The 13,931-nt window shown below is 46.4% G+C and overlaps 1 protein-coding gene across 2 annotated transcripts in view; it reads left to right on the top strand.

Annotated features, from left to right (window-relative positions):
* The first annotated feature begins 346 nt into the window (after nucleotides 1–346).
* The window catches only part of LOC133351807 (diphosphoinositol polyphosphate phosphohydrolase 1-like), a 56,588-nt gene continuing 43,003 nt past the window's right edge, over nucleotides 347–13,931 (top strand). For both annotated transcript variants that reach the window (XM_061567342.1, XM_061567341.1), the window contains exon 1: nucleotides 347–1,029. In XM_061567342.1, the coding sequence (XP_061423326.1) occupies nucleotides 934–1,029 (96 nt within the window). In that variant the 5' untranslated portion in view covers nucleotides 347–933. The remainder of the gene's footprint in view (nucleotides 1,030–13,931) is intronic.

Raw genomic sequence — 13,931 nt, 5'->3', positions numbered from 1 at the left:
CCAAGAGACACTGACCATTGAATCCGGTAGAGCATCATCTTGTCTTGTTAAACCAATGCTACATACACATGTTTGCACTCCTAGAACACCGGTGTGGCTGTTGGGATGTGTACAACGTGCTTGTACTGTATTACTAATGCGTGTAGGATTATTCTGTAAAAAATAGCTTTATAGTGCAGCGGATTCCTCCACTATAAATTCTGATTCATTTGTATATTCACGCGATCGAACCCCCCAAAAAAGCATGCATTATGGATGACATTGGTCGCGACAGCCACAAACTGATGTTCTGTCTGTGGATGTGATTGTAAGGGGCGTGGCCTTGCGGCGTGGGCGGGGCCTAGCGCGGCCACGTGACGCGCCCCTGGTTAAGATGGCGGAAGTGCAGGCGGGACGTGGAGGCAGCGCGGAGCCGCGGCGGCAGCAGCAGCAGGAAGAGGAGCGGCAGCAGCAGCCGCAGCAGCAGCAGTCGCTCTGAGCGGCGGCGGAGACGCGGGGATCCCTCGGCGAGACTGCGAGGAGACGCCAGTGCGGGAGGAGACGCGAGCAGGGGAGACTCGGCCTCCTTCTTCCCCGACCGAACACGATGAGCGCCCACGCCGCCGCCGCCTCCCGCCGCCGCCGCTCCCGCTGCCCGGGCCCGCGACCTTCCCCCCCGTACGAGTGACGCGCGGCCCGCGGTCACTTGGCTCGGCTTCATTTTATATTTCACTTGAGACGTGGCGGCTGCGTTGTCCAGTCCGTGTCGCTGGCGTTGAGCTCCGGGGGCTGCTCGCCTCTGACACCCACAGCCACCAGCAGCAGCACCGCCCTCCGGGGTTGGCTGTCCGCCGGGTTGGACTCCGGCTGCGGGCGGGAGGGAAGGGCCGAGAGAAGAGGAGTGGGAAGGAGAGGAGCTGTGAGAAGAGCGAGCCGGGAGGAGTGGGGGTCGACATGGACCTGAAGGCGAGCCAGACCCGGACGTACGACTCTGACGGCTTCGTGAAGCGCGCCGCTTGCCTGTGCTTCAGGAGCGAGGCGGAGGAGGAGGTACGTGTGTGTCCGTGTGTTGCTACTCTCACCACCAACAACCACCACGATACCGCCAGCGAATAGTGCTACCGCATTACTACGAACAATAGGCGTGAGCACACTCCTGGGGTAACATATCTTTTCAAGAAATGAACGAGTCGATACAGACGGTACAAGACGGCGCTATACGCCGTACACACGAGATGCTGCAATGCAGACGAAAGACTCCAGTCGAGGGGAGTACAAGCGAGGTAGTCCGAACAAATTGACGAGGCAGTCGAGACGAGTGGTGACGAGGCTTGCAGTGCAGGTACGACGGTGCGGCTGCAGTCCACGCACAGCCGTCCACGCGAGGCGTCTTGGTAGAGACGAGGGAGACACTGGAGACACGGGCGGTGGGGGGGGCCGTGCAGACGACGAGGCAGCAGATTCTTGACAATGGCAGGCGACTCGCCGCCTTTCCCGTGCTGCTGCTCTCTCTCTCTGCTCGTCAATACATCGCCTCGCGTGCTGCCTGCAGCCTCCAGACGTCTCGCGGCCTCGCTCCGATCCTCCCCGAGCGAGACGGAGCTTTCTTCCTCCCGGGTAGCCGGGTTCTAATCCCGCAGCAGGCTTGACGCCCGCCGCCGTGAGCTCCGTCTCCGTGCGAAATTGACGGTGGTCAACACTGGATGCCACTGGTCCATGCACGCCATGGGAATGTGGAATTGACACCGCTTGGTCAGCACCGTCAGCAAAGTTGAGCGCCGCCCCATACCGCATTTTGGGAACGGTATCTACTGAACTATCAATAAGCGGACGTTACAAATATTTTTACAGTAGGAAATTGTGTCTGTAAATATATTAATTTATATAACCAATTTACCAGCAATGCATTCGTACTGTGCTACATTGGCAATATACACATTCCCATAACGTATTCACCAATAGTGAATTGGTTTTCTGTCGGCCACATTAAAAATCTAAATACTGTATTTCAATTGGCGTAACGTATTCAACAAGATTAATCGTAGATTCGTTACGTTTCGTTTCTAGTAAAATAAATGATCCAGAAGGCCTCCATGGGTTCCCAATTTAGTACGAGGGGCAGCACCGCCTTCACAGGACAACGGGACCTGCTGGTTACCATGGTAACTAATTGGTTAGCATAATTATTTTGACCGAGTATAACTTAAATTTGCATTTGCAGAGACAAGCTATCGCTGGCATATATTGCCACATTCTTTAGGCTTATCGAGATGTTACTTTACTCTTTAGAGATAATTTTGGACCAAAATGCTACAGAGCGATACTTGGCATATACAACGATGCTATTTTCAGTCTCCATATGGTGGCGTAAATAATAATGCAGCAGATACAGTAAAGATACGTGCGAGTTGATAGGTTCGAATCCCAAACAAGGTCAAGTCTCATTGTATTGCACGTTCCTTGCAATCCATGGTGATGGTGACGTGAATACCACAAGGTGAGGCTGCACTTGTAACTGACGGGACATATGGCTGTGGTTCCGCGTGTGGGTATGGGGGCACTAGCTACAATAATAATTAGTTGCTCTTTTATATAGCGTCATTTAGGCTAATTGTATATCACAAGGCTGTACAGTAATTGTGTATTACTGTATTATAGTTTAGCATATCTTGTGATTTAGTTTATAATACATCGTATTTTAAGAGCTTAAGATGCACCTTTGTTTCGGCCCTTGACAATATCATGTATGTGCAGCATGTATATGTTTTACATCCTGCTGTTCTCAATGTTCTAATTTTCCACACTTTTGTGACCCTGAGAAACCCATCACCGCCCAACAAAGATGTGCACATTCAAGAAGAAACAATTTCCGTTTGGCATAATCCACATTTAGCCGTGACATGGGCACACAGTGCCGCTGCTCACGGTGTCAAGCGAACTTGCGCATTCACACAACTCTCACGGCTTTAATGACCTCGTCGTGCACGTGGGTGGCTGACCCTGAACTCAGCCGTTAAGTCCTTCACCGAGAGGTCGCCAAGCATGCCACATCACCAGCTGAAGCTGTGGGCTGCCGACTCTTAAGATATTTGCTGTGTACTTCTTCGGCTTGGCGAGCCCATCAAAAGCCACAGACTGCCTATCAGGCGAGGCAAAGAAACTGCGTTAGAAGGCGGAAGACTTGCAACGTTCGTAACACTCCCTTTTACTCCCCCCCCTTCTCCATAAACACAACAGTGCCGACAGTGAGACCCGCCAATGTGCATCGCCTGTCACCATTTGGAGCGCTGCGTCAGTGGCTGCTGTATGCTGTCTACCCACAGCTATCGCCCCACAGACATAAGCTGCGACTTCTAGTCCACATTGCATTGCTTTTGTGGTTATGAATCAAATGCTGCTCGCACTGGAGTGTATAGTAGTTGCATAATTCATGATGAAGTCACTCGTTCACACACTGTTTTCCAGCCTGTTTGATGGCACTTTAGGCTTTGGTGTCGGAAGGGTTGGGTGGAGGGTGGTTGGTCTAAAAAAAAGTCCCTTTCGGCTTCCAAGACGTTAACGCGCTCTCTGCCTTCTGCTGGTTTGTTTCGAGCCTTTTATTCCGTGATGAAGCGAGTTCCACATTGTTGCTGGCAGTTTCGTCACCGTCTGTAACTTACTGTTTCACCCGAGTCCTTGGCATGGCACTTGCAACACGGCAGCTTTGTAAATATAATGGTGTGCATATTTGTTCCGAGAAGCTCGTTATGTGGAACACCTGACAGACAATCCTTTATTTAAGAGCCTTGTCAAAAATACCTACAGCTTTCAAGGCCTGGGCAACAAAAATGCGGAGAATGTGATGCGATGCTGCCTGGTACAACACACAGGCTAAGTGTTTATAGAGAGGGTAAACAGCAAATATATACATGTGAATAATAGAACATTCATATTGGCTAATGGAGTAAATGTAGGTCATTGTCTCTATGATTTAATGTTATTTGGCAGCGCTCTCTCCATTGGCGGCTCTGAGGCAGTGCTGGAAGTTGTACATTCCGGTGGGCAGTTACCAGTTTCCCCATAGGGGGGTGACCTCTGTTGACTTCCCACGAAGTTGTGCTCGTTTTATTGAGCCCCCCCCCCTCAGCCACGACGGGCTGAGTTAACCCCAAATTTGCATTCGAGACCACCTGATTGTGAGTTGAACTTTCCAAGACAGTCATCCAGCCGGATTGCTGCAATAGCACGTTTAAGAGTTTTACTGCCACCTTTGTGAAACATGACGATTAAAATAGTTGTGAACCGTAACATTATTGATAATGTATAATACATGGAAACAAAAATAAATCGCAAGCTTGGTGATCTCATATCCTCCTTCCCGTTTATATATTGAAGCAAACAGGAAAGTGCAACCGTGAGTTTAACTGCACTGATTGTGTCAATGGGTTCAATGCTTCCTGAGGCATTGCACGTAAAACATGATGTCACCTCTTTTTCACACGAGCACTTTTAATTTGTCATGCCGCTCTAGAGAAAGTGCTGCATGTGCTGTTACTTCCTACTGATTTTGGGAAAAAAATATATATAGACCAAGAACTCCCATATAGCCTTAACAGACTTTGGACAATTACTGTTAGCGACCACCTATTAAGGACGACACGGTACACGAAGGGGTGGGTGGCCAACACCACGCTCGGCCGTCTTTGTCTTCCCGGTGGAGATGTTTACACACCACACTGGGTACTCATTTGAGGGTGAGTCGACCTAGGAGAGGCCCTGGAGCGGTTCAGTAAATCGTCACTGGTGTTGGTTGTGAGTGGGAATCGAACTCGGGTCGCCAGGTTCGTAGCACAGCATGCGAACCGCTGCGCGACCGCTCCCCCCATATATGTATATGCACACGCACGCATCAATCCGCTGCTGGATGAAGTCTTCCCCAAGCCAGAGCAGGTTGTGAGGGTGAATTGGCCGTATGTCAACATGCTGGTCAGTGTGGGTTGGTGAAGGTTGGGAACATTAATGTGGAAGCATAGAAGTCCAGTACAATAATGGATGTTCCTGCACTGTCCTCTACTGCACCTCACGTAGCCCCCCCACAAGCCCAGTGACATGACCTGTTTGTGCACGTCAGTCACCCAATCAAGCACCATCCATGCTCACACTTGCTTCGCTTTCTAGCTCTGACTTGGGACTCATTCCGGGTGGTGTGGTCAAAGGCCACAACGCTGTAGTGCAACGCGTTGCCGTAATTGGTATCGGCCTTCGAGCACTGTGGAAGCTGGAGTGCTCTGCTCAAAAGTTGAAAGGTCTTCGTTTCATATCCTCGGTCGTGGGTTGTCTCGGGCCCGCATTCCTCTGGGGTCAGTAAAATGTGTTCCACTGTAGGAAGTCGTCAGTGGTGGCTGTTCTGTGGAGTGACAGTTCGCTGGGTCAGAGTTGTGTGCGGAGATGAGCGCTGTACCACCGCATACATTTGAGTGTGGAAATCATTTAACGTGATGACCTTGTTGCGAATAGAGAGGTCAAAATGTTTGAAAAATCAGATGTCAAAAAACCTGTACTGACGTAATGGGTCACGAGAAAATGAGATTATTTTGGATAATGTAAAACAACGGTATTATCAACAGCAAACTCCTAGCATTTACATACACTGTAGAGGCTGTCACTTGCCTGGTATGTAGAAGCACTTCATGGCAAAATAATGATGTTCAAGTAAAATTAATTGCTGGGTCAAGTGAGCAATTGACCATGTTAATCTCAACTGGCAGTCCTGTATCATTGGTGGAACGTTTGTGGTGTCCCATATCTTAATAGGATAAAACTAAATGTGGGACTCATTTGGGCTGAGTCAACCCCCAACCGGAATTTGAACGTTTGACCTTCCAGTTTAGTGCTTTAACACTATCATTCGCCATATGCGTTTCAAGTTAGGTGGTAATTGCGGTGTTTTTAACACAATGTTATGACTCTTTATTGTACCTTGTTCAACAACACCTTCCTCTTACCTTCTCTGTGTGTCTGTTATGAAGTGCCATAGCCTGAAGCACTGTTTTATTATTTCTCATTTGCAAGGCATTGTTTTCGTTTATAAGGCAGCATTTGTTAATGGCAACGATACCAATATATTTAGAGCCTTTTGGAAATGTACTACTACAACATAAGGCGTTCGCCACTGAAAACGATTTGACCGCCTCCCGTAACGAACACTGTTGGGTCAGCAGCCGCCAGTGCGTGCGATGTGCGCTTATACAAGAGTTGGCGCGTACCTCGCAATCCAGTCACAAACGACCTATCAGCAGTTGTCTCTAAATTTCCGCTTTGCTAAAACGCGAGCACGCCGCTGGATATGCGCGGGCTTAATTATTGGCAGCAGTTCCTGATATTGGTGCCAGTCGCGTGGGGCTGTAGAGGTGACCAGGGATAAGTTTGCAGACCCCACGTTTTCACGACATGGTGCGTACATGCCGGACCCTGGTTCTCTGCCGGGCTGAGTTATTCCTGTCACTTGATATATCCAGGAAAGCCTGGCTGAGTATGCTTATTCTTTTTCAGGAGGAACTTTCATTAGGGTGTTTGTTCTTTTTCGTTTTAAGGAGGGTTTTGTGTGAGGAAGAACTTGAGTTTACCCAGCATAAAAGCATATATGGTGTGTTTCATTAATGGACCCATGTGTTGCCTTATTTCCAACTTGAATCCCAATGTATTGTGAGAGTTAAAAAAATCTCTGAGAGCCATCAATCCTTGCCCCCAAAGCGCTACTTTCAACACGTTGGCCACCACGGACGACGCAGCTTCGTTCATTTCTGTCCCGTTTCACCCCACACTTCTCCCTGTCCACATGCCCACCCCTTAGATCAACCCAATGGGGCTCGTGTCCAAACCCAGGGGGGACACCTTCACAAGAATCTAGGTGAAAGTGGTGGTATGAAATGTGTTTTTTGGGGGAGTGAGCTCAGGTACCAGAGCAGGTGCACTCTACCTAAAGAGGTTATCTTGGGCTACAGCTCTGGGCCACTCGTGGAGAAGTGGACTCGGTTATAAAGCCGGGCAGGTAAAACCCTGGCTTGGAACCAGTTCGGTGTGAGTCCAGCACACTTAGAATGATCCGGTGAAATGAGGTGAGGGGGGAGAATGTTCTGCGGGAATGCAGCTGGTCGGGGTTGGGCAGCGGCTGGGGCTTGTCGGCCTGCGTCGCTGCGATGCAGAAACAAGTTTGTTCTTGTGTCGCTGCCGTGTGATGCACGGCAGGGTTGGGGCGTTGTGGAGAAACTCCTTCTGCCCTAAAGGGAAGTCCTCTGCATTGCTACTGTGGGACACAGTAAAAAGATAATCATGCCACCAATGCAGTATGTGACGTGCTGACATTTTTGTTATTAAAGTTTTATTGGTCAGCTATGAAGGCGTTCCAAGTCAAAGGCCAACATCTTCTGGGTAAAAAAACACAGGCATTTGGTGGCACTCGCCTCTTCGACCAATTGTGATTCTGAGCTGTCATGAGTCAGCATTACGATTCAACACCAGGATGATGAATATTTTTCTCTCTTATGGTCTCGTTTGTATTCTTTGGCTTTTTTCATCCGAGTCATTTTTACTTAACTTAAATAAAAAAAGAATATTTTTCACCATTTCATATGTATATCGTGGGTGTAAGAATCGATTTTGACGTTTAGCTTTTTCCCAAATTGTATTAAGTTTGTGCATTCGCTGCCCATGTCATGATACAAAGTATACATTTAGATCTCTCACAGAGTAGTGCAATCCTTCCTGAGAGCTACCTCGAGATATATAAGTGACGTCTAGTTCACACAATAGGGGGCATCTTCCCTATACCCCCTCCCCCCCCACTGCATGGCACATGAGTCCTTTGTTAGTAATCAACTCCAGTCAATTCATGCCCATTCATTGGCACAGGAAAGTGTGAGTACACTGCAACTAAATTTTTGACTAATTTCCGCACCATGTATTATTATATAATTTTTTAAATATTTTATACAGTGACCTCTCTCCCATATGGCAGCCCCTGTTGACTTCCCCACAGTGTTGCTGTTTATTTAGAGTCTGGGTGGATGAAGGGCCACGTTGACCCTGGCTGGGATCACAATCTAGCAAATGGTTGTTGTGAAGTGGCCCTGAGCATGGGTAAATCAAAGAAGCGCCTATTGGAGGTTTTTCGAGCAGATATTACTTGTATTAGAAGAAGATCATTGATTGGTATTGTCTGTTGTGTATTGTGCACGTGTGTGTTTATGCTAGAATGACAAGATTAATGTGTGAGCTAATGCTGTAACGTCTGTGGGTGTCTGCAAGTCAAATAAAAAAAAATACAGGGGTTGTTGGCAATGATACAAATGCACAAAGAAAATTGACATCTGACTTTAAGTCATTATTCTTTCTCTATCTTGAAAGTGGGCCCAATGACCACAATATATCCTGTTACATTGTTTGTTATAAGGTTTTGGTAATGATTAACACTAAATGTATTTAAAGACTTCTCTATAGCAGCATGTATTGGAAAGTGCAAGAGGTCGCTTGAAGGGATTTTTACAAGTAGTTAATTACAGGTAGTCCTCTACTTACGATGGAGATGCGTTACGACAACCCCATCGTAAGTCAAAATATCGTAAGTCGAAGATGGCCTAGACTACCCAGGAGTCTTAAAGAATGGTGATAATTTAGCGAAACAGAACAATTTACAGTACCATACTGTATAAACTATATACTTTATGTATTTATTAATTAGAATACTGTTTTAGCCTACCTATATGAACTGAAATTTAATAGAAAGTTTTTTCAGGAAACAATCCTATCTGCTCTAAAAACTTTTAACATGCATTGAACGTATCGTATCGTGATAACCCTAAAATGAAATCGCTAAAGCTATGTATCATACATGCATTGAACATATCGTAACATATATTGTACTGACTCACCAAGATTCGTACGCTGATGCTTTTGCCTGCCGCGCGAAATTTAAAATATTTAACAATTTTGTTGTATCGCCATCGTAAGATCGAAATATCGTAAGTCGGACCATCGTAACTCGGGGATTATCTGTATCCTACCACTGGCTGTTCATGCAAGAGTTCTAAATGGACATTTCATTGTTGTGAAAGCACAATTGGCCTACAATTAAGCGTGCAGACTCGTATGTATGGTGTATGCTTTTGTTCTTAATATATGCACCTGTTTGTGCATTTGCACATTTCTCTCCCCACATTGGTTTCTGCAGTTGAATCCCATGAGCAATGGAGGCTCCCTTAATTGACTGACCTGCCAGTGTGATTTTATTTGTGCTTATAGATGTCTCGACTGGGTAGCTTGAGCAGTCATCACCGTCACCACTGGGACACTTCTGTGTTGACAGTTAAATTGCTTCCACCTTCCCTGGTAATTTCCGCAGGGGATTAAAGCAACACTGCCGCAAAGTGGATTCTCAAGACCCTGTGACATCATTTCAAAGTGTAGGCCGTTGCGCACAGACAAAGCATCTCAAATTAACAATTCGCGTTCAGCTACATGAGAATTAATTAATGAAACTGCCTGTTATTACTGGCAGCCTTGTAATTCCTTGTAAAATTAGGTAGTTTTCTGTGAGCTCTTACCTACGAGGCTGATTCCGTTGTGCTTCAGAGAAGCTAACAGTCTCCGTGGTGTACAGTTGCAAGTGTCATTGCTGTTAGATCATTCGCCAGCCCTGTTAATCTTGGCTAAATTCCCACCACAGTCAATATAATTTCTGCCCAACCTCACACTTAATGGCTTGATTTTGAAAGCCAGATCTTGGAATGTGGTAGTGGTGGTGATGGCACCCATGCCTGAAGTGTTAGTACTACTGGCCTACTTGGCTATTTCTCAATCTGCCATAAATAATCCCAAATATGGGTTGTAAAATGTGCACATCTATACGAAAGTGGACTGTGCCAGTATAAACAAATGATGTATTTTCATGTAAGCTTGCCTTGTGGTGCTCTGCTTAGTCTACTCTACTTATAATGAGAAGTTAAAATGCAGGTCAGGGGTCAATTTACCATAGTTCATTCAGGATGGATGATGACGTTAGCTGGGTAAATGTGCAGTGCCTGTCATGGATATGCTGGCCTCTACCATAGGCATGTGGAATTTCAGCTGCTGAAATTAATGAGCACTGACCAAATATTTGAGGAGGGACACAACTTTGATTTTATCACTCTGAAGGAAGAAATCGAGTGCTTATCTTGTGGACAAACTGTCCTCTGCCATGGAAATGTGGAATTGACACCACTGACTCGATCATCATTACAGACGAAGGTTGCCACGTGCTCGCCTGAGCTGGGGACACCTTAATATCTCTACATTTGCACGTACAATGTTTTCTGCAGTGAGACATTTTTCAGTGGTGGATTTTCAGAATGTTCCGTTGTGGCGGGTGTTCGTGAAGCATCCGTCACTTAATTGGAGTTGATTTATGGGACAGCTCGGTCTTGTACATTTTAAATTTTCTTGCTGTACTTGCAGACTGAAATTGTAAATGTATGCGTTGCGTCATCACTCTCTTTTTAGTCTGGAAGCCTTAGAGGCCATGTGAAGTGGCGTTTGGAACGTCACTAACTGGAGCAGTAAGTTAGTGTGTTTGTGGTAAGGTAGCGTGTCACTATCTGAAGATTTGTCTCGATTTGGGATGATGATTTGATAAAAAACAATATTTGTTAAACTAAACATTGTCATGAAATTATCACGTATTGTGGTTGCTGGGGTTGTGGTGATCGATTGCATACAGATAATGATCACAAATAAATCTGACCCACATGATTTAGTGCACGTATTGGTGGCACAGTGCTTAGCGCAGTGCACTGAACTGGGCAACCTCAGTCTCATCCACGGCCGACGTCAGTGGTGCGTGATATCGGAACCAGTTTCAGGTTCCCCTTCTGCAAACTGCACTGACCAACGTGGTGAAGTATGGTCATACAACCCCATTACCAACACGGCTTGGGAGGTTTATATCCTGCAGTGGATTGACAAAAGCCTGGCAATTATCATGGGTGTAATAATATATTTGTAAATAAATTGATGCATCATTACATGCCTGATGCTGAACTCCTTGTAACCGACCCCCTTGGAAGGCTCCCATTTGAAGGGCTCCCTTTTGAAGGGCTCCCTTGAGCAAAGATTCAGCAAAAGGCAGAGATACCATGCTCACCAGGTGGTTGACATTGGCACTTGTTGACAGTGGTGGGGTTGATTGGCTCAAGAGGTTAAATATATGTGCAACGCTTGCACAAAATTTGAGTCTCCCTTGTATGTCTTGGTATCCTCTTGAAACCATAGCTTCCCTCCACCATCAAACGTCCAGTCAGACCCCTTCATAGAACCTCAACCTCTCTCCCCCACTCCATTTGATGACAAAGCTCACTATTAGACCTCCAGACTCCACATTGAACCTGCAGACCCAACATTGAACCTATAGCCCCTTCTCCATTGAACATGCAGACTCTACAATTCACCTATAAAACCCCCATTTAATCTATTTTCCCCCATTTTATCTTGCGTATGGCAATATGTTCTTGAGCTCGATGCTATTGTTGAGGTCTGCTAGCCACGACGAGAGGGCCTCGAGGAGAGAGTTAATTTATTTCTGATATTCATCCTCCCTTGAAGGAGCACAGCCTATGGTGGTTTTTACTCTATGGGCCATATTTTGAGTTGCACTATGCCTTGTTTTTTATTTTCCATTTGTGTTTCCACATTGAACCTATGGCTCATCTGCCTCATCTGCCTCATTGGGATCCATTTCCATCTCCCCATTAAAGTGGTGCCAGTTATTCTTTATTCGCACAATATTGAGGTTGGTTCATTTGAAATGTCTTCCACCAGCACGGTTAATAACATTGATGCGGCACTTACGTAGACCACTGAGGATATAAAATATACATACTGTGTGTTTGTGTGATATCTGCATCAATGGTCTATAGTGAGCAAAGTTCTATCTGGCAAACCTGTCATGGGTTTAACAAAGTAAATCGGATTACTAGGACCACTCTGTCCACACTCGTGCTCTCAACTTAAGAAAATGGAAGAAAAATCGATCTTGCCAAATGCTGCCAAACTCGCTTACTTATACGAGGCATGCGTCTGAGTCAGCATGTATCATTTATGGCTCTGGGCTGAACATTTTAACCCTTTACCCATACATGTGTATTTAATGTGTTTCCTTCTGTATCTGGTGCTGTGTAAAAGCAGTCGCCTAATAAAACTGGCATATTGCTATTAATCCAAACTTCTGCTGTTAATAAATGGTAAATGGCATTTGTATTGAAATGCAAGATGGCTTGGAAGATCTCCCGCTTGTTGAACTGTCAGCAGATGCTTTATCATATGTTGTAATGTAAACTATAATGTACAGTGCTGCCATTTTTCAATTCACTGCTGGATAAAGGCCTCTCCACGAAGTGTCCACGATGGAAGTTGTTTAACCAAACGTCACCGCGCTGGTGAAGGGGAGGCCCAGGGAAAAAAAAACCCCGTTACTGACGTTGTGGGGAAACATTTATCTAGCAATGGATCATGGCTATAGATGATATATTATCCATTAAATGCCGCTTAAATTCCTCCGCAACTCGAAGATCTCTTCTCAAGCATTCAGATGGTACCGTCAGCGGCAGCTCTCTCTGTGTGGCACAAGGAGACTCAGCTTCTGCCTGCAAGTGGCCATTAGCTTGCCCGTAGGGGGCGGTGATTGTGTAAATCGAACGGAGTAATGTAGCCTTACGAATTTGGAAAGTGTGGACCACAGTGCCGGCACCTAATGGTGTACTAATTTCAAATGACATTTAACGTCCGCTGTGAAGCAGATGGCACGTACTTTAGGGTTGCTACACCCACAGCATTGACCATGGCGGCCTACTTGGTACAAACTGCAAATCCCCACAACAAGCAGCGGACGTGCTACTGCACCTAGGGCCATAACCAATAATAAGGTCGCACGCACGACGTAACTGCACTGTCGAAGCACACGGCTGCACCGCACTATGTAAGCCCCGTTCTGCCACTCTCCCTCCACTCGGGACGTTCACTCTGCACAAATAACACTCTTGCTCAAGTGGTGCACTCCGACAATTTTCTCGGTCCCAGCAGGAGGACGTTTTTTCTTTTTCCCCTCCGCGCCGAGCTGCGCGGTTGTGATTTTTCTGGGGCTGCGGGGGGGGCACTGTGTTCGGACGCTGTTAGGTTGATTAACTTGCACGAGTGCTCGCATCAAGGAGGTACATGCTTAAACGCTGTGTCTGTGCCCGCCTAGTTTGCATCTCGTTAGCATTATATGGCCCTCGTCTCAATACCTTTTGCAGTGTTCGTTTTGCATTTAGCAGCCCTGCAGTGGGCAGTGAAGAGTCGGTGTGTTATAAGGGCTTATAACTATATCACCCAGAATGCATTCCATCCTGGAAGCAGGGCCGAACCTGTATCGTTTTGGAGTGCGTGTGGCTTCCCATTTGAATACGGTAATTTGCAGGTAATTTTTCACCATGGAGATATTTGGCCAGTAGCAGTTACTACATTGTGTTATATTAGTCATGGGAGGCCACTGGAGAACCCGGAGGGAATCTGCCACTACAGTGCACCTTATCGCAGTGGAGCTGTGCAAGTGATTCACTCTTTGTATCTGCCGACTAAGCCCTGAGAGGTGAGCCGACCGAATTGCGATACTGTAGTCTCTGTTTGAATGCAGTTGTGATCATACTGAGACCCATCATGCACTGCTCTCGAACATGGTTTCATCTCGGCTAGAAAATTGTATTTGGGCTGCAATGTCAGCAGGTGGTGGCACTGGACTGCACGAGACATTACAGGGTCTTTAATGTAAATTAAAATAATTTCTTGAACCTAATCGTGAGAGTCAATCGCGACAAATCATTGCATCGCAGTGGTGAATTACATTGTTTCACTGGGAGTCCTGGTGTCAGACGACAACTATTTATATTACGGAAAGTGGAATT

Source organism: Lethenteron reissneri, chromosome 38 (genome assembly GCF_015708825.2).
Source record: "Lethenteron reissneri isolate LAM-NWPU_2019-01 chromosome 38, ASM1570882v1, whole genome shotgun sequence".
NCBI lineage: Eukaryota > Metazoa > Chordata > Hyperoartia > Petromyzontiformes > Petromyzontidae > Lethenteron > Lethenteron reissneri.
The sequence above is the reverse complement of the archived record's forward strand: the minus strand, read 5'-3'. Positions and strand labels throughout refer to the sequence as shown.